This window comes from Dama dama, chromosome 15 (genome assembly GCF_033118175.1).
Source record: "Dama dama isolate Ldn47 chromosome 15, ASM3311817v1, whole genome shotgun sequence".
Lineage (NCBI taxonomy): Eukaryota > Metazoa > Chordata > Mammalia > Artiodactyla > Cervidae > Dama > Dama dama.
The window spans coordinates 36,490,884-36,512,328 of record NC_083695.1 but is presented as its reverse complement, the minus strand read 5'-3'; the positions used below and the strand labels follow the sequence as shown (position 1 = coordinate 36,512,328).

General features: G+C 41.9%; 1 protein-coding gene across 1 annotated transcript; it reads right to left on the bottom strand.

The window, feature by feature from the left end:
• Positions 1–19,545: 19,545 nt before the first annotated feature.
• Positions 19,546–20,738, bottom strand: LOC133070637 (large ribosomal subunit protein uL30-like). Its single transcript, XM_061163026.1, has one exon. The coding sequence runs from the start codon at positions 20,715–20,717 to the stop codon at positions 19,977–19,979; it is 741 nt and encodes a 246-aa protein (XP_061019009.1). The 5' UTR covers positions 20,718–20,738; the 3' UTR covers positions 19,546–19,976.
• Between the last annotated feature and the right edge of the window lie 707 nt (positions 20,739–21,445).

Below are 21,445 nucleotides of genomic sequence, written 5' to 3'. Positions count from 1 at the left end.
GTCAACACTCTGGATTTCTGTTCCCTTGACCTTCTAGCCCCTAGGGAAGTTTACCATACCTTCTTACAAGCTCAACTATGCATTAAAGTTTTCTAAATTGTTCCCAACATTTTCTAGGCGTTTTGCTACAGGAAACTCTTCCGTTTATCCTGTTTGTCCTCATGCCTGAATAGAAGCTTCATGGATACCAGTAGTATCTTACTTAAAAAAAAGTAAAAGATCTGAACCAGGAGGGTGAAATAGTTGGATTTGCTAGAGTTAGGTAGTGGGGTGGGTAGGCATTCATACTCAATATTTTTCAGTTTGTTAATTTCCTAATCAGTAAACAAAGGGATCCTACTTCATATTGAAGGCCCCTTTCTGTTTCCAATTAGGAAGAACTCTAAGTGTGTGAGCAAGTTTCTCCACACCCCAATCCCCACACCCCTACCCCACCTTCTCCCCTCCACTCCCCTCCCAACACCCCCCCACACACCCCCATCTCTGGCAGGAAGGGTAAAATTCTTTGGTGTGAGAGTGTCTCAGACGTCAGGACAGGAAGCTTGGCTTCATGGATATGGAGCGATAGAAGTTATAAGGCAAAGAGCCTGGGATCTCAGCCCCTTGTCTCTGGCTGAAGGAGTAGGAGCTGATTCAGCACGTGTCACCAGGTATCCATTCAAGAAGTAACCAGCTCTTCTCGTCAGATGGGCCATCTGTCCATCAATATGGGGGTGTGACCATTTGGGAAAATGACTGCAAACCCTCATTCTACTTGCAATCTCAGCATCAGATTGTACCCTGGGTGGCTGGGTGGGAATAAGTGGCAAAATTAACTTGATTGCTATTTCTTCCTTCTTCTGATCCTTCCCTGTCTTCACTTAATTCATGGCTGGTAAATAAAACGCCTAAATAGACAAAAGGCAGCCCAGGAGAGACAAAGTCAGGATTTTTAGATACGGTATTTCTGGGAACACAAAAGCATCTCTGAGGGTATGTTTGGGAGGTCTGTGGTGAATCAGTTTTTTTTCTTAAAAGTGTGAGGATACACTACTTGACTGCCAATTAAGAGTAAAAATCAAGCCCTCTCAATTTCAGTTTGCCCTCTAAAGTGGCTGTTTTTAAATGTATTATACACATTCATATAAAAAGTTCAGGAAATTGAAACACACTCTTCAGTGACAGAAGTTAAAAAACAAAAAACAAACAAAAAACCTGTGTAGGAAATCACCTCTATTCATTTTAAGGCACTTCCAAAAAAAGCTCTGGTCATCTTGCTGCTAAGAAAACGTCTTCAAGGTTGAGTTTGGGAGTTTGGATTCACTTGAGTATCTTGGACTCTTTGTCCATCCCTCCTGGGACCCTGTTGCTCCTGTCTGCCCACCTCTAGCCTTCAGTTCCCCTTCTTTAGGTTTGCTACATTTGCTTCTTGGTCAAACTGTTCCATATGGAGAGACCAGTACGTGGAAGGTCACGAGGGCTTCCCTGTGGTCTCACGTCACCTTCCTTATTTTGACACAGCTGCTGTTGGGAAAGCAGTTTCCTCCTCCTAGTAGCTGAGGTTTGGGACGTGAAGAGGATTTGCCAGATATCAGGTTGATTTCTAGCAGATGACAGTTGGTGGTTATCTCTTAGGGCCAGGTCTGCCCTCTGCCCCCCACCCCCTGCACCTTCCACTCTGCTTATGCCAACCTCTCAGTTACTTAGGACTCAGATCCAGTCCCACCTCCTCCAGGGTCTGGGAAGCACTGCCCCAAGCTGTCCCTCCTCTCATAGGGGGATCTCACCATTCTGACAAGTGGGTGGCATCACTTTTACTGTCTGTATCACTCATTTTACTCAAGGGATGCTTGACCAGAGGACAGTCGTGGCCTCTGGGAACACTGTTCTCTTCAGACAAGTCTGCTGTTTGGGCAGGAACATAAGTGAGGTTGGGGAGAAGTGCTCGTGGCCCATGGTGTTGCCACTCGAGTAGACCTCTACACCTGGAGAGCAATGCAGGACAAATGTCACAGCCAACACCCCCACCTCTGGGTTGCTTATTCGTACACACAACAAACCCTGCTTTACTTAACTAGTCTCACCCTTGTCTCTTCTCTCTTGAGATCCTAAATTTACTTCTTCAGAGGAGAAAACACTTTTATGTTCCTTTGACACCTAACACAGGGCTAGGTGTGCCAGAGGTTACCAACAAATGCATGTTGAATGAATGAATCAGTGAATAAATGAATGAGAGCTCTGAGTACCAACAGAGACTTCTGTTTTCCTAAATTCCCAAGTGTCAGATGACTATCTCAACATCCATAGTTTTTAATCACCTCAAATCCAGAATGTATAAAATTCTCCTTTATAGTTTTTCTCTTCCTAATCTGCCCTCCTTTCTTACTTTCCCATCAGAAACCTCAATAATTTTGGAATCTTACCTCTCTAGGTACCTAAATCACCAAAGCCCATTGAGTTGGTTATTTTCTTTTGCTTCCATACAACCATGGCCTAGGTTTCAGGCTCTTATCACCCAAGACTGGACTCTTGTAAAAAAGTTTCTGCTTTATTGCCTTGTACAACTCAACTGGGCTAATCTTCCTAAAACATTCCTATATTCAAGTCACTCAGCCACATTTAGAAAGTAAAAGTATCCATGGCTCCTATAACCAGTGAGATACCATTTAGATGCCTTAGCCTACACTCAAGGCCTCCTCCATCTGACTAGCTAGTTCCTGGCCTGCCTCTCTCCACCTACAGTTTGCAAAGTTCCTGTCCAGCTGGTTTGCTCACTGGCTCCCCAGCAGATCTCTGGCATTCTTACTTCTCTTTCTTAACATTTTATCCTATCACTCAGCCCTTTTTGTTAGATCTTTCCAAAGGCTGCCTGGTCAAGAAATTAACAGGTTCAGGTCCCATTGCTTTAACCTCTTTAGCGCCAGCCTCTTGCAAAGACCATAGGCTATTTATCCTTGAAGTTCTTGAAACTCAGCCTTCAGGGCCCCACTATCCCAAGCTCTGGGCCTTATTTTATATTTGTAATCTTTTATTATTTTCCTTAGAGAAGATCTCCCAGTTTTTTAGACTTCCAGCCTACACCAAACTCTCACCCACCTCTGCTCCTGACCATTGGTAGGTAACTCATTTGCTGTGTAACTGATCTGTGGGCCTGAATTTGCTCCCAAGTGTCTTATTACAATAGGACACTTCCAGAAGTTCAGAGCTCACACTCAGTCTGTTTCTTTTACTTCCATTTGGATCAAAGCCAAAAGAGTATGTTGACATATATTTTGTGCAACATTTAATAGCTCCTGGATGGGGCAGAGACACAGAAGATTTTGCCCTTGGCATCAAGGGACAAATTGTTGGGAAGATTAAGTATGGACAGCTATGAAAGGAGGAAGGTAATGTAAGTACCGTGAGAGAAGTTCAAACTGTGCGCTCCTGGGCCTGGTGTTATGCCTACAGTGTCCCCACATCCCAGCAGGGCATCCTGGATATGCTGGGAGGGTGCAGATCAGCAGAGAGTAAGGTAGTGGGGAAAGGCTGATCTTCTTCCTGGTGCTGAACCCACCACCCTCCAACCCGGGACCTGTCTGCAAGCAGCTGGTGAGGCCCTGTGTCCTTGGTCCCGCCAGCCAGCTTCTTCCTGGCTTCCCTAGCAACTCATGGTCTGAAAAGAGAGGTCCAAGTGTTTCCCAGGCTAGCTTGCCAATGTACCGGGCTCTTAGGAGAGCAGTTACTGCTTTTATTTTTGTTTCTAAATCCCCTTCAATGCCCATGAATTGATTTAAATTTGTAAAATCAATGAAACAAACAAAAAAGTTCATACAGTTTTTGTTGGACAAACAGAAAAAAGGGAGAGAACTCTAGGAGAGGCCCTGTGTGGAGAGGGTCTTAAAATTAAGCTTCATTAGCTTCAAGGCAATAGCCTCTAGCCAACCTCCTCCTCCCTGTTGAGCTAGACTATTCCTCGTTTTCCTTGATATGAAACCCCTCACTCTAATAGCTTTGAAGAGTTTCCTTTGCTACATACAGATGCTGAATCTTCATTTCAGCCATAGAGAAACATGAGAAGCTGTGGCTTGCTGTCTCGCTTGGGAGTCAGGAAATCATTTTCCTGAAAAATTGGTACTATTTCCTACTAGGGAAGTCCAAGAGTCTCACATCACCCATCTGCTCCTTCCTCTGCTTTCACTGACAGGAAGTTCAGAGCTACATTTGGGGCACAGTTAATTAACTCCAGTCTCCTGAGGCCAATTCTTTGGGATTTGATTTCTCTCCTCCTCCCTCTCTACTCCCTGGCCTCTCCCACACTGCCTCTCCTCTTCTTGTGCTAGTGGGCGTTGGTTCTGTTATATTTTAATAGATTTATATAGGTCAGTTTGAAGATTTTGTTGAACCCTCATTTCACAGTTCCGCATGCCTTTTCGTCAACTCCCTTTATGAGAAAAAACTTGGGCCCGCCCCCAACTGGGGACCCATGGTGGCAGAGCTTCCTTCCCTTGAGGACTGAGCAAAAGGGCTTTCTCCTCAGCAGCTGGCTTCTCGTGGTGGCGCCTCCCCTATCTGATCAGTAGCCCTGAGGCCTCCTTCTGTCGCAGCTTCTGAAAAAAGCATCTTTAGGAGGCTTTTGCATATATGGGACCCATGTTGGACCCTGGCCCCCTAAACCCTTGAAGGGACTATCTGTTTCCCTTTCTCCCATCTCCTAGCCTCCTTCCTGCCTCAGGGAGGAGAATAGCTCCTCTGAGAGCTTCTTTCTTTGTAAGCTCTTCCTCTTCGCCTTCCTCTCTACTGGTGACTGTGGTCTGGGAGGTGGGGCCAATCTCGGAAGGCTTGGTTGCCCTGGCAACATGGGTGGGGCTAAGCCTACCAATGGGATGACAGTTATTCAAGAACTTTCAGTTGGTTGCCGGGGCAACGACTCTTAACTGTATTTCACAGATGAGGGGCAAGGCTTGATTATAGAGTCCTTCAAGTGGGGATTAAAACTTAGAGAGGATCACTCTATCTGCCATGATAGCTTCAGTGTCAGCTCCTGCTGTATACTGGAAATCCTAGCCCTGACTGATCTCAGAGATGCTCTTCTTACCTGATCGTCAAATGTGACCTGATTCTGATCCAGGAGGAAAATCCAATGCCATCGTCCACTTAGGGCAAGTTGTCCCAAGTGTGGACTTGAAGATGCCTGAGTCAGAATTATCTAGGGTACTTGTTGCACATGTCAGGTCCCAGGTACCCTACCTACTCCTGGGGATGGGCCTGGAAAAATGAGTTTTAAAATAAGCTTCCCAGGTGACTAATGTTTTGAGGGCCACAGATATGGGGGGTGATATATCATATAGATGTGCAGGGATGAGCAGAAAATGATAATGTTTACAGTTAATTTTTAAAGATCAACTTTATTGAAGTACAATTTCCATACAATAAAATGGGCCTATTTAAAATGTCCAATTTGAAGGGCTTTGACAAATGTTTACACTTTTGTAACATCATCACAATTCAGATAAAGGACTTCTCCCTCATGCAATCAATTCCCAGCATTCAGCCCCAGCCCCAGATCTACTGATCTGCTTTCCTGGACAAAAGATTAGCTTTGCCCTTTCTAGAGCCTCAATAAATAAAATTATGCAGTGTGTCCTCTTTTGTATCTGAGTTTGCTTAGCTTGATGTTTTTGAGGTTCACTCATGTTGTTGAATTTATTATTAATGAATTTATCATTAGTTTGTTCCTTTTTATGGCTGAGTGATTGATAGTCTTTTGTTTGGATAGACAGGACTTTGTTGATACATTCACATGATTTGGTTTGGCTTTGTTTCCAAATATTTTCTATTATGAATAAAGTTATAAACATTCTTCAGTCCATCCAAAGTTAATTTTTATGTATGATTTGAGAAAAGGAATGAGTTTCCCTCTTTTCCTCCTCAACTAATAAAGATGTATAGTTGTCCTGGCACCATTTATTTAAGTTTCTCCTTTTCCCTATTGAAAGTCAGCTGACTATATGGAGTCCATTTCTGAACTCAGCGTTCCTACATGGCTCACCCTTAAACCAGTCCCCCCATTTTTGATTGCTATAGCTTTCTAATAAAACTTAAAGTCAGGTAGTGTGAGTTCTTTAAATTCTATTTCAGATTTTTTTCATTTCCATGTGAATTTTAGAGTCTGTTTGTCAGTTTCTACAAAAAGGCTGCTGAGATGTTGATAAGGGATTACAGTGAATCTGTAGATCAATTTGGGGGAAATTGTTAAGGATTTTTGAAAGATATTGAGTTTTTTGGTAATATATTTGTTTGGTTTTGATATTAGAATAGTACTGGCTTTGTAAAATGAGGTTAGATCTTGAAGAGCTGTATACAGCTCTCTGTTCATTGCAGTATTATTCACAATAGCCCAGTTATGGGAGAGGATGTGGAGAAAAGGGAACCCTCTTACACTTTTGGTAGGAATACAAACTAGTACAGCCACTATGGAGAACAATGTGGAGATTCCTTAAAAAACTGGAAATAGAACTGCCATATGACCCAGCAATCCCACTCCTGGCCATACACACCGAGGAAACCAGATCTGAAAGAGACACATGTACCCCAATATTCATCATAGCACTGTTTATAATAGCCAGGACATGGAAGCAAACCAGATGTCCATTGGCAGATGAATGGATAAGAAAGCTATGGTACATGTACACAATGGAATATTACTCAGCCATTAAAAAGAATACATTTGAATCAGTTCTAATGAGTTGGATGAAACTGGAGCCCATTATACAGAGTGAAGTAAGTCAGAAAGATAAATACCAATACAGTATACTAACGCATATATATGGAATTTAGAAAGATGGTAACGATAACCCTATATGTAAGACAGAAAAAGAGACACAGATGTATAGAACAGACTTTTGGACTCTATGGGAGAAGGCGAAGGTGGGATGATCTGAGAGAATAGCATTGAAACATGTATATTATCAAGTGTGAAACAGATCGTCAGTCCAGGTTGGATGCATGAGACAAGTGCTCAGGGCTGGTGCACTGGGAGGACCCAGAGGGATGGGATGGGGAGGGAGGTGGGAGGGGGTTTCAGGATGGGGAACACATGTAAATCCATGGCTGATTCATGTCAATGTATGGCAAAAACCACTACAATATTGTAAAGTAATTAGCCTCCAACTAATAAAAATAAATGAAAAAAAAAAAAACAAAAAACAGCCCAGATATGGAAACAAACTAAATGTCCATTGATGAGTGAATGGATAAAAAATGATATTTTATATATACTGAGCTACCAGGGAAGCCCCCAATGGAATATTATTCAGCTATAAAAAAGAAATTGTGCCATTTGCAATAACATGGATTCTCCTGAAGGATGTTATGCTAAGTGAAATCATCCAGCCCGAAAAAGACAAATATTGCATGATAAATAGAACTCATAGAAGGAGAACATAGAGTGATGGTTGCCAGGGACTGGTTGGTGGTGGTTTAGTTGCTAAGTTGCATCCAACTCTCTGCAACCCCATGAACTGTAGCCTGCCAGGCTCCTCTGTCTAAACTGAAGGAAATGGGGAGATGTTGGTCAAAGGGTACAATCTTTCAGTTATGAAATGAAATAAGTTCTGAAGATCTAATGTACAGCATGGCGGCTATATTTAAATACTGTATTGTGTACTTGAAATATGCTAAAAGAGTAGATCTTAAGTGTTCTTACCACATACACACACACAAAAGGGAACTATGTAAGGTGCATGCATGCATGCTAAGTTGCTTCAGTCACGTCCAACCCTTTGCAACCCTATGGACTATAGCCTACCAGGCTCTTCTGTCCATGGGATTCTCCAGCAAGAATGGGTTGCCATTTCCTCTTCCAGGAGATCTTCACATTCAGGGATCAGACCCATATCTCTATGTCTCCTGCATTGGCAAGCAGGTTCTTTACTACTTGCACCACCCGGGAAGCTCTGGATGTGTTAATTAAATTGATCTAGTAATCATTTAACAATATATACATGGATCAAATTATCATGTTGTACACTGTGTGTACATAAAATTTTTGTCAATTATACCATAGTAAAGCTGGAAACAATGAATTGGCAGCTTCCCTCATCTTCTCTTTTTTAGAAGAGATTGTGTAGAAATGGTGTTAATTCTTAAGTGTTTGGTAGAATTCAGTGGTGAAGCCATCCGTGCCTGGAAATTTAATTTCCTTAATAGTTATAGGCCTATTCAGATGATCTGTATCATATTGGGTGCCTTGTAGTAGTTTGTGCTTTTGAAGGAATTCATCTATCTCATCTCTGCTGTCAAATTTATATGTACAGAGTTGTTTGTGAGTGAAGTGAAGTGAAAGTCGCTCAGTTGTGTCCGACTCTTTGTGACCCTACGGATTATACAGTCCATGGCATTCTCTAGGCCAGTAGCCTTTCCATTCTCCAGAGGATCTTCGCAACCCAGGGATCGAACCCAGGTCTCCCACATTGCAGGTGGATTCTTTACCAGCTGAGCCACAAGGAAAGCTCAAGAATGCTGGAGTAGGTAGCCTGTCCCTTCTCCAGCGGATGTTCCCCACCCAGTAATTGAACCAGGGTATCCTGCATTGCAGGCAGATTGTTTACCAACCGAGCTGTTTGTAGGGAAGTTGTTTGTAGTATTTCCTTATTATTTTTTGTTGTCTGCTGGGTCTGCAGTGATATCATGTTTCATTCTTGATACAGGTAATATGTGTCTTCTCTCCTTTTTTATTTGTCAGTATTAGTAGAATTTTGTTGATTTTATTGAGCTTTTCAGAGTCAGTTTTTGTTTCATTGATTTTCTATGGGGTTTTTTTTTTGTTTTCAATTTTATTTATTTCTGCTATTATTATTTTCTTCTGCTTGCTTTTAGTTTATTTTGCTCCTCTATTTTTAGTTTCTTATTATGGGACATTAGACTACTGATTTGAGGCCTTTTCTAAATGTAAACATTTTATTTAGTGCTATAAATTTCCCTATCAGCACTACTTTAGCTGCATCACACAAATTTGGTTATTCATCACTACACTAAATGACAGTCTAGTGTTCATCCTTTGGGCCAAGGTTCAGTAAACCTCAGTATAGGGATGGATAATACATACTTTAGGGTTTGTGGGACCCTGATCTATGTCACTCCTACTCTTCTTTTTTCCCTTATAACATTTAAAAAATAAATTTATTTTTTAGAGCAGTTATAGGCTCACAGCAAAGTTAAGAGAAAGGTACAGAGGTTTCCTATAGACATCCTACCCCCACATTATCAAATCCTCGACATTTGCTACAATTGGTGGACCTACATTGACACATCTTTGTTATTTATAATTCATAGCTTACCTGAGGGTTTAGTCTTGGTTGTGTACATTCTATGGACTTGGACAAGTGTATAATGACATGCATTATATCATACAGAGTAGTTTCACTGCCTTAAAAAAATCCTCTGTGCTCTACCTACTCTTCCTCCCTCCCCCAGCCCTAGCCGCCATGGATTGCCAATATTTTTATTGTCTCCATAGCATTGCTTCTTCCAAGAATGCCATATATAGTTAGAGTCATACAGTATGTAGCCTTTTTCAGATTGGCTTCTTTCATTTAGTAATATATATTTAAGATCCTTCTATGTCTTTTTGCAATTTGATTATTCATTTCTTTTTTACTCTGAATAACCATTCCATCTTTGGATGCACACTACAGTTTTTTAATCCAGGTATTCAGGAATAACTTGTTTGCTTCCAGGTTTTAGCAATTATGAGTAAACATCTGTGTGCAGGTTTTTGTATGGATGTAAGTGTTCAACCCGCTTTAAGTAAGAACATAATTGCTGGATCATATGATAAAAGTATGATTAGTTTGGTTAGAAACTGCCAGACTGTCTTCCAAATTGTCTGTACCATCATTCTACATTCCCAACAGCTATGAATGAGGGTTCCTATTGCTCCACATTATCACCAGTGTTTGATATTGTCAATGTTCTTGGGTTTGACCATTCTAATAGATGTGTAACATTTTAAAATTATAAAACTATTCTTAGCTTGCATGCTATACAAAAACCGACTTGTGGAGCTATAGTTTACCAATCTCTGCCTTAGACCCATTTACCATGTTCACTTTCTGAGTCTGTCAATAGCCTAGAATGGTTCATGTTCTGGCTGAGCTTTTTTTTTTCACTATACATACAACACACATTCATACAGTGCCTTACTTCTTCCAATTTCTCTGCAACCTTCTCTTTCTCCAGGACTCATTTCAATTCTTACCATTTCTTTCATGAAATTTGTTTTATCTGGTTCATTCTATACCTGATTGTTTCAGAAAACCTACTGCATGTGATTTTGCTAACACTATTTTATGCTATGTGCATACTGCCCTGATTTACCACTTTACTGTTCCAGGTATCTTAATTTATTTCTGCAACTAGATTGTGGGTCCCTAGAGAGCTAAGATTTATCTTAACAACTATTGCTACTGCTGCTAAGTCACTTCAGTTGTGTCTGTGTGACCCCATCCCTGGGATTCTCCAGGCAAGAGCACTGGAGTGGGTTGCCATTTCCTTCTCCAATGCATAAAAGTGAAAAGTGAAAGTGAAGTTGCTCAGTCATGTCCGACTCTTCGCGACCCCATGGACTGCAGCCTACCAGGCTCCCCTGTCCGTGGGATTTTCCAGGAAAGAGTACTGGAGTGGGGTGCCATTGCCTCCTCCAAACAACTATTAGGTTGGTGCAAACATAATTGTGGTTTCAGATCATGAATTTTAAATCATTATAACTAGGCTCAAACACATCTTTATTAATCAAAAGAGGAACCATTATAAGCCATATGTTTTTGCCAATGAGAAATGTTTGATTGATTATTCCTGTAGCGTAAAAATCCTTGCTTCAGAATTTGACAAACTCTTGGGAAGCATTTTCTGCCTCCTCCTGGTTGTGGAAGCATTTTCCCTGCTCAAAGTTGTTGAGATGTTTGAAGAAGTGGTAGTCAGTTGGCAAGAGTTCAAGTGAATGTGGCAGATGAAGCAAACTATGCTTCAAAATGATGATGTTTTTGATTTTCGTCCAACTCATGTTGTACCCGCTTATTGAGCTTTTTTCACCTTTCCAATTTGTTTCAAATGCCGAACAACCATAGAATGGCCTATGTGGAGTTGTTCTGCAACTTTTCTTGTGGTTGTAAGAGGATCAGCTTCAGCGACTGCTCTCAATTGGTGGTTGTCCGCTTCCAGTGGCCAGCCCTCATCTTCGAGGCTCTCATTTCCGTGGCAAGACTTCCTGAGCCACCGTTGCCCTGTACGTTCATTAGCAGTTCCTGGGCCAAATGCGCTGTTGATTTCGTGAGTTGTCTCTGCTGTTTTGTGACCCATTTTGAACTCAACTAAGAAAACTGCTCGAATTCGCTTTTTTGTCTAACATTATTTTCCTAGTCTAAAATAAATATAAGATAAACAGCAAGTAATAAGTCATTAGCAAAAAAAAAAAAAAAAAAAAACCAAAGTGAGAAATGCACATTAAAATGATGTATAACATAACCACATTTGTTTAAGAATGTATTTCAACATCAAATGGCAAAGTTCAGCAATGCAAAACTGCAGTTACTTTTGCACCAACCTAATACAATGCTAACAATTCTCTTTGTTTTATGACAACCCTTTCTGGTTTATAAAATGTTCTCATGACGTTTTTCTTTTTAGTTCATCAGAGAACCGTGAGAACCGTGTGAAGCAGTCTGGACAAGGAATTTTAGCTCTAGTTGACAAATGTAGAAACCAAGTCTCAGATAGTTATCACTATCTGAGGCTCATGACTAGTAAATGATGGGTCTAGGCTCCAGTGCTCCCCTGATAGCTTCCCTGATAGCTCAGTTGGTAAAGAATCCTGCTGCAATGCAGGAGACCTGGGTTTGATCCCTGGGTTGGGAAGATCCCTGGGAGAAGGGAAAGCTACCCACCCCAATATTCTGGCCTGGAGAATTCCATGGACTACGATCCATGGGGTTGCAAAGAGTCAGACATGGCTGAGCAACTCTCACTTTCACTTTCAGGCTCCAGTGCTGGCCATTTGCTGCGTCAGCACCCTGCCACCCAGCAGTGGATGGGCACCCTGAATGCCCTTGGCCCAACCTATGGCAAGAATGCCTGATGCTGAGAGTCTGTCTCCTTTTCCCTGGCTCTGTGGCTGAGTCCCTTTCATCCATATCACTACTTCCTCCACCCTTCCCCTGCTCTCTTTTCTGCCGCATGCAACTGTTATTTTAGGGAGGACTTGTGCTTTCACCCTCTAGGAAGAGACTCTCAAGATAGGAACCTCGATCCTTTCATATTTGGAAGTTCTTTCTCTAGAGGAAGAGGACTTGGGCCGAAATGTGCTCGTTACCTGGAAAGGCCACATTCCAGGAGGGGCCTTATGGCATAGGGCTTTCACAGCTCTCTTGGGGAGAGACTTGACCCACCATCACATGTCCTCCATGGGAGCATACTGAGGGTGGGGGCCTGAGCCTGTTGGACTCTGGCATAGGAAACTGCCTCTTTTATAGAGTGGTCTCTGCGTTAACAGAGGTGGTGTTGGTGGAGAAACTAGGGATGATGGGGTTTTCCAGCCTTAGCAAGCAACTTGGTGAACACGAGAGTGAGTGCCGGCCTGATCACCTCTACTTAACGTTAGAGGAGGGTCTCCAGCCTGCACCTGGGATTTCAGAACGACCATCGCCCCTCTTGACACGCTAAGTCCAACCCTGGACCTGCCTGCTGTGTGGCCAGCAGACTTACTCTCTGCATACAGGCCTGGCTCCCATAGGCTTGCCCACCTCCACCCCCACCCCTGGGCCAGAGGGCAACCTGGGTAAGATAACCAGCGCTGCTAGCTGCAAGTCCAGCTCCCAAAGTTAGGACTTTAAAAGGAGAAGCTTGGGGAGTTCCCCAGCAGTCCCATGGTTAGGACTCAACGCTTTCACTGACATGGTCCTGGGTTCAGTCCCTGGTTGGGGAACTAAGATTCTGCAAGCAGCATGGTTCAGCCAAAAAAAAAAAAAAAAAGAGAAGGTTGTCTGGACTCAGACACAGAGGCTCCCTGGAGCCCATGATGGAGACACTCAGGTCCCAGGGGGGCACTTTCTGTGGGGCTCAGTGCTTATATTAATTCAGAGATAACACAGTGTCCTACCTGGAAAAACTCATTTTCCTTTAAGGTCCCTTCCTTTGTTCGATCTTCTACAATCCATTTTCTCCTTCGAGCATTTCTGAGTACATCCTCCCAGAAGTCTCTAAGGTTCTGTAGATTTGGGGGAGAATAAATAATAAACAACAAACACTAGTGAGTATTGGAGCTTCCTTGGTGGCTTAGACGGTAAAGAATCTGCCTGCAATGCGGGAGACCTAGGTTTGATCCCTGGGTTGGGTTGGGAAGATCCCCGAGAGGAGAGAATTGCTACCCACTCCAGTCTTCTTGCCTGGAGAATTCCATGGACAGAGGAGTCTGGCGGGCATGCCAGTCCCTAGGGTCGCAAAGAGTCGGACACGACTAGGTTACTAACACTTTCACATTTTCACTGAGCGCTGAATGCAGGCGGCATTGTTCTAGGCACCTACCATTAACTCATTTCGTCCTCACAACAACTTCCTGGGACAGACACTTGACTTATTCTGGAATTTTCCAAGGAGTCCTAGATGCTTATCAAAGCACGCAGTAGGGCAGGAGCCTGTAGAGGTGCTCGGGCCTGTGCCCTTGACTCAACAGTCTACTGTGCCTCCATCTTGTATGTCAGCTGGGGACATTAGGTGCAGATAGAGAAACCTGGCCAGGGTAATCATAAAGTGGCTTTCTGAAGGATAAGGGGAGCTCATTAAGTCCATGAGAAGGTGGATTCTGGCTGGAGGCTCCCAGTCCCATTTCTGTCCCTAAGCACTCAGGGAGATGAAGTTTCTCAGCCTACCTTTCAGTTAGGCCAATGGAACAAAGTTGGAAGGGGGATAATTTACAGCTCTTCCAGGCCTGGCTCTGGGAGTCCTTGCCAGATCCTTGGCTTTCACTCTCCCTGTGAGGGGAAGCCTGAGATGGGGAGCCACAAAGAAGCAGCAGCTGGGCTCCAAGTCACCACTTGGACCAATGCTGCCCCGCCGAGCTGTCCAGCCTACATGGACCTGCATGTGGCTGGGAAGTGGACCTCACTGCATAAGCTGCTGAGAGGCTGGGTCTTATTTTCTGGAATGGCCTAGCCTATTCTGATCAATAAAGTCAGATAACTAGGTTCAGTGACTTCACAGTCAGACACAGTGACCTAAATCACATTCCAAAACTGCTTCCATGGAGATACCAATGCTACCACTGGCAGAGAAGATACAGCAGCTTACATGAGCATCACTGTGATGCCAGACAGTGGTCCCTGTAGATGGAGCCACTGCTGGACTGCTGGGCCACAGCTGGAGAGCAGGGGCTGCCCCCATCCCTGCTCCTAGTGCACAGCCTAGAGGCTTAACATGTGGTTCCTACCCTCAAAGGGCTAACTTTCCAGTTGGAGGAGTGAAAAACCATAAAAGGCTATGGTAATGGGAAAGAAGGTGGTGAAAGCACAGAGATGCTGGACTCTGATTCCTGGAAGGAGAGAGGCTTTTAGGTCAGGATGAGTGGCTTATGTGTTATTGGGCTTCTGGTATATTGTCTAAATCTATGTCAAGTTAAGTCACTATCTTTTGCAATTCAAGAACCTAAGGAAAAGTATTGAAGATAAAAATGAGTATGAATTTATATTTATCAACAACTGCAAAGTATCCTACACCCCCAAGCTCAGTGTATGTATAGGTATGGATGTACATACCTCACCCTACTCTCTAAACTCATTGCTAACTTCCTCCCTTTCTGAACAGCCCTATTTGGCAGAATGAAGCGAAAGACAACTTTTATTTGTTGCTGTGGCTCTGAGCCATTACATTTTTTTAGATCTTTTATTATGAATGCGCTGAACGTATAATGAATGCAAAGTCCTGCTCTTTAGTCAGTACTTTCTTTAATGATGCAATAACAACATCATCTGTGGCTCTACTATTATTCTTGGTCATTGCTTATTGAATTCAGTATCTGATAAGGTTTCTGAAAAAAAAGAATCCCACAGTATTAAAATGCTCTTTCAGGGGCTTTCCTGGTGGTCAGGTGGTTGGGAATCCACATGGTAATGCAGGGGACACAGGTTTGATCCCTGATCCAGAAGGTTCCCACACGCCTTGAGCAGCTAAGCCCATGTGCCGTGACTGCTGAAGCCCATGCACTCTAGAGCCGGTGCTCTGCAACACGAGAAGTCGTGGTAATGAGAAGCCCACGCACCCCAACTGAAGAGTGGGCCCCAGTTGCCATGACTAGAGAAAGCCCTTGTGAACAACGACGACCGAGCATAGCCAAAAATATCAATAAATCAAAGGCTCTTTCAGACAGGTTTAATGGCTAAAACAGAGGGCTGTTAACACTGACTTTGCCACACACATTCTTATTTTCTCATACCCATCAGTCATTCATTCTCACGTCTGTTTCACTGGTTAACAACATAAAGCATTGCATTCATCAGTAACCCCTTGAAATATAATCCGTGACAAAATAATCACATGTTAGTAATCATACTTTTGTTATATGCTTGTGTTCCTGAGTCTGCCTGCATCCCTTGAAGTTTCCTATCCTGCACATCTTAATACATGATTAATAAAGGAGAGCAAAAGATTGGAAATGAGTCAAATGTCCATAAAATGAAACCTGTCTAAATAAATTACAGTACATCTCCCAGTGGAATACCATATAGTTATAGACAATAAGGAGGAGATGGTTCATGTTCTGAGATGAAATGATGTCCAAGGATATATTAAAAAAGAGCCAAGCACAGAACAGAGTACAGAGAATGCACTCTGATGTAAAGGAGATGTTAAAGCATGTGTTAGCTTGCAAAAGTATGAACTACCTCTGGGTGGATGTATCCAAGAATGAGAAAACATCTGTTGCCTGCTGGGGCGGGGGGTGGGGGGAGCGGAATTGTGTGGCTGAGAGACTGGGTCAAGATAGAGAATTTTCAATGTATATGCTTTATTTCTACACACTAAATTCTTTAGTGTGTATTTGCTGAGGGTGAGATCTTTTATGTAACCACCAAGCAATGATAAAAATCTGGAAATACAACATTAAAATGCTATCATCTAATCCACCATCCATATTTTGGTAATTTCAGCTGCCTCAATAATGACTTAGTAGTCTTCCCCCCCCCCCCCCCCCCCCACGTCTAGGACTCCACGAAGAAGCACATGTTGCATTTAGTTCCCTTTATTGTGTATTCTAGTTTCCTTTAATTTGGAATGCTTCCTATGCTTTTCTTTTTGTCAACAGCAGCCATGCTTAAGCCTCTTTAAGCAGCTTCTCAGTCAGCAGATGTAGACAGTTGGGAGCTAGAACAGCAGAGCCTGAGGAATGGCTGTCAGCCTCAGCCTCGTTTGTGGTCTGATATATGGGAATCCTTTGAGTACTTCTTGAAGTAATGGAGTTCTTCCGGAGACGGTGAGAATATGCTCCTGGGGCACAGGCATGGGCGAGTGGGTGCACAGTCATCATAAATTGGGTCCTAGTAGGAATTTAACCTTTTTTTTTTTTGAGGGCACAGGCTGGTGAAGCTAGGTAACATTTAGATTACAAACTTAGGTACATTTATAAAGGGATGTTGTCTATAGCTTTCATTAGAATATTTTTAGGCTTTTTATTATATGATATTTTAAACACATATAAAAGCAGAGAAAACGGTTTAATGAACTTATCACCCAGCTTCTTCCATTGAGCTGTCTTGCAACGTTTTTCCCAGTAAGTAAAATCCCTCACACATCTTATCTTTTTACCTTTAAATACTTCAGAATATATTTCCAACAGATAAGGTTTTTGTAAAAAAAAAACAACAAAAAAAGAATGCTACCATTTCATTATCACATCTTATAAATTAGTAATATTGTCTTAATAAAATCTCATATCAGTGCATATTCTGTTTAGAGTCTCTCATGATGTCTTTTTGTAGTTGGTTTATTTGTACTGAGATCCGAACAAGAAGCCATTCTGGTGTGGTCCTGAAGGACAGTAGTGGAGGAAAATACTCCCACGGGGCAGAACTTGACCCAGTGCAACTGGCATTCATTTGCCTGACGTTAGAGATGACCAGAGATGTGGATCGACTTTGATACATGGGCAGTGGTTAATAGTTTGGCTGGCTGCTCAGGGATTTGAAAAGAACACAACTTAATGATCACTGTGGGAAGGTTCCTGGGGAGAGGTGTGTGGATAGATCTCTTTGAATGACCACAGAATGTGAAGATCTATGTCCCAATAGTCACCTAAGAGTAATTATACCAGAGAAATTCTTCAGTAAGCAAGTAGATGAAATCATCTGTTCTCTGGCGGTTAGTTTCTTTTCCCAACAGTCTCTGTCCTTACAAAGGCCTCATGATCAAAGTGGCCATGGCAAGTAGTGATGGAGTGCATAGGCCCAACAGTGTGGACTGTCCACCTCCTAAAGCCTCTCTGTCTGTGGTCCCTGCTGACTGGCCAACCTGCCAACAGCACACAGACCAACACCAAGCCTCCAACAGAGCACCATTCTTTGGGAGACTCAGCGAGCCACCTCTACCTTGTAAGGGCTGGTATTTTGATCTTCCTGACACAGGTCCTTACTCTTGACATGGGTTTGCTTTTCCTGCCTGCATTATTGTTTCCCAAACTAGTATCTGTGCATTGACAGAATAAGTTATTCACCAAGATGTTATTCCACCTCGCACTGCTTCTGACGGAGGAATCCATTTCATAGCCACTGAAGTAGAGCAGTGAGCTCGTGCTCATGGAAGTCAATGGTCTACTGCATCATCTTGACTACCGTATCTTTAGAGGAAGTCTTGAAATCAGGTAGTTTAAGTCTTGCCACTTTGTCCTTCTCTTAAGTTTTTTGTCTGTTCTATATTCTTTGCATTTTTCTTATAACTTTTAAAATAAGCTTGTCAATTTCTACCAAAAAATTTGCTGCAATTTGAATGGGATTATGTTGAACCTGTAAGGTGAATTTTGAGTGAACCAACATCTTAACAATGCACATAGTATATTGCTCTATTTAAGTCTTCTTTACTTTCTCTTAGCAATGTTTTGCAGTGTTTTGGTTTACAGGTCTTGCACATCCATTTTGTTATTTGTTCCTAAGTATTATATGGTTTCTGGTGCTATTGCTACTATGGTTTCAGGCTGGGATTGCATCAAGGAAATCTACTGATACTTGGACTAATATTGGGGCTCTTTTGGCTCTGGTTTCTGCTGAGCCTGTCTGGCCAACCGCTGCTGTGTCCAGGATCTTTCCCTTCCTCCATCACTTTATTATTTGGTTCCTTAGACCTCTCTCCTGAAGTTTCCTCTTCTCTTATAGACACAGTACTTTTGCTATCATCTTCATTGTAGTCTGGTTCAATAGCAGCTCTTTAGTTTCTCTATAGTTAAGTCGGAGGAGGATCAAGAGGAGTATCTTATCCAGGGTTTAAGGTGAGTAGCACTACTGCCAATTTGCCCATTAATCTGCCTATTTTCAATCTGTCTGTCTAGTAGATTAAGAGTATGTATCATGTAATTTATTACCATTTGATTGTTGTCCCTTGCTTCAAAGATGCAATTCTTATGATCCTTACAAGGATTTTTATCTACAGATTTTGTCTCTTCACTTGAGCATTTAATATCATCAGTGGCTTGTGATCTTGACTTTATTTTTTTGTCTCCTGTGGGATTAGAATTACTATTTTTTTTTTTTTTTGGAATATCCTATTATTTTTATTTTTAGGCAACTCTCCTCCCTCAGCTTATTTTTCTGTTCACATGCAAAAGCTATAGTTTTTTTCTTTTTTATCTGGATACCTTGTACTCCAGTATTTTGTTAAGATTGTTTTTTAATCATAAACAGTTCAATTTTGTTAATTTTTTGTGTGTTTCTTGTGGTGATTTGTTCTGTTAATGAATTACAATGATTTTTTTCAAATGTTAAGCCAACTCTACTTTTCTGGGATAAACCCCACTAAGTCACATGTAGTATCCTGTTATATTTTGCTGGATTCAATTTGCTAATGTTTTGTTAAGGATTTATAGTCACAAGAGATTTCTTATCAGGATAATGTTGGCATGATAAAATGATGTGGGAGTGCTCTATTCACCTCGCTTATGAAAGTGTTAATGTAAGATTGGTGGTTTTTCCCCCTTAATTGTTTGGTAGATTTCACCAGTGAAACCATCCTCCTTTTTTTTTTATTATTTTCTTTTTTTTTTTAAACGGGCTATTACTTTTTTTTAAATGGATTCAATTTTTTTTCACAGATATAGTATTATTTAGATGATCTCTTGTATGTCAGTTTTATAATTTGCCCCTTTTAAGGAACAGGTAATTTCATTCTGTTGATGAATTTTGGGGCATAAATTTGTTTATATTCCCTTTTATCATGTTAATGTTTGCAGGACCTATAGTTATGACTCCTCTTTAATGTCTAATGTTGGTAATTTGTGTTTTGTCTTGGTAAGTCTATAAGTTTATCAATATTATCACTTTTTTTTTTTTTATGTGCTTTTACATTTTAATTTCAAGTTCTAATTTAATTCTAACTTCAAGTTCTTCCAAAAACAAGGCCCCAGGAAACCCCAGGTTCAACATGCTCCTGGGCTTGGTCCACTGCTGTCTTGTATTCATAGCTAAGTGTCCATTCACCAACAGTAAAGCCCAGGATAGACGTGATAAAAGAGGACTTCTCCTTCATGGCATCAGTCCTTTGGTGGTTTCAGAGGTGGACGGTGGTCATCACAGAAAACAGACAGGAACTTTTCCTTGGAACTGAGGTGGAAGTGCCTGCTGTGAACATCACCATGTTTCCCCTGACCCTTTCCTCCAGTTTCTGAAGATATATTCTAGCAGAAAACAATCTTCCTTGAAGATACTGAGCGACAATTCCATAAAACAAAAACACATGCTTCCAGTGCACTGTTTTCAGGTATGCTGGGTTCAGTTCAGCTGCCGGATGAGCTGATTGATGCGTTCACCTCGATAGCCCGGCGAGCCCACTTCCTTGAGGAAGCCCACTCTGTTCTTCGTAGCGTGACGGGCCACTGAGAGTTGGAAAGGGCGCAGGAACCTTGAGATTGCCTGGAAATTCTTCCCCGGGAAGGCAGTTTCGTGAATGAGGTCTTCCAAGCAAATGACATCAAACTTTCCCAGGTGCTCCTCAATAACTGTGTTGTCTGTCAGAGGAATGACTTTGTTCTTGACCTTCGCTTGTCCACGTTTCAAGATGAGTTCCCGAACAGACTTCAGATTTGGAAATCCCCAGGTCACATAAGGTTCCACGATACGAAGCGTCTTTATGGTTTTAGGGGTCACTTTCACAAAGACACCACTGAAAATCTTATTCAGGCGAAGTCTGGCAATGGTCCTTTGCACCACTGAACTCACCCCATTAATCCTTTCAATGCGTACAACAAAGGCCAAGGAATGTTTGTCTGGCACTTCCAAGGCATGAGGTTTCACTTTTAGCCGTCTGAGTCGCACTCTGTCCCGAAGTTGCCGCCAGGAATCATGTACAAACCATTCTAGTCGCTTAAACTTGACTTGTTTTCCTTTCCTCTCCTTCCTTTGCAAAAGCGCCTGTTTTGCCTGGGTGGCTTTGAGGGCCTGATAAGCCTTCCTCTTTTTCAGGAGATTCTCTGGAACCAAAGGGATCTTTCTTCTTGGTTCTTCCTCCGCCATCTTTCCAACGCGGCAGCTACCTATTATCACATTTTTGAAAGACAACTTTTGGTTTAATTGGTTAATTGCTATTAATTGCCCATTTTCTGTTTCATTATTGTTATTCTTGCCTTCATTTCTACTTTCACCTATTTATTTTGGGTTTAAGCTGCTCTTTCTTACTTTCTCACTGTAGAAACTTAGATGCTAGCTTTTAGAACTTCTTCCTTCTAAGTACTGCTTTATCTAGTTTATATATTTTTTTCTTTTACAGTTCTAATTGTGTCTGTTCCTGGGGGAGGGTGGGCTGAGGAATTTTAAAACCTCATCAGCTGTATCCCCCTCCATTGTGCCTGCTCATCAGATGCTAAAAAGGGTTTTGTGATCATGAAGTTCTGGACTATTTAAAACCAATTAAGTGTGGATTTTTAGGTAATTTCTTACTGAATCCTACCAATTATATCCTTATACATAAGCCCTAGAGCCCTAGAGACTGTTCTGGGGAGAGAAGGTTTGTGTTTCAGATTTTGTATTCTCTCTCCTGCTTCAGAAAAGGTGTTGCTATAAAGAGCCTTTCATATCAGCTGCCTTTTTCTCTCCTATTTTTCTTCATGTGAAATAGCATAAGCTCTATTTGAACCCAGGTTTTTTTTTTTGTTTGTTTGTTTGTTTTTTTTTTTTTTGTATGCATTAAGTTAAACTGTCTCTTCATACTCAGCAGGTTTATTAGAGAAATGGTCTTCTAGGTT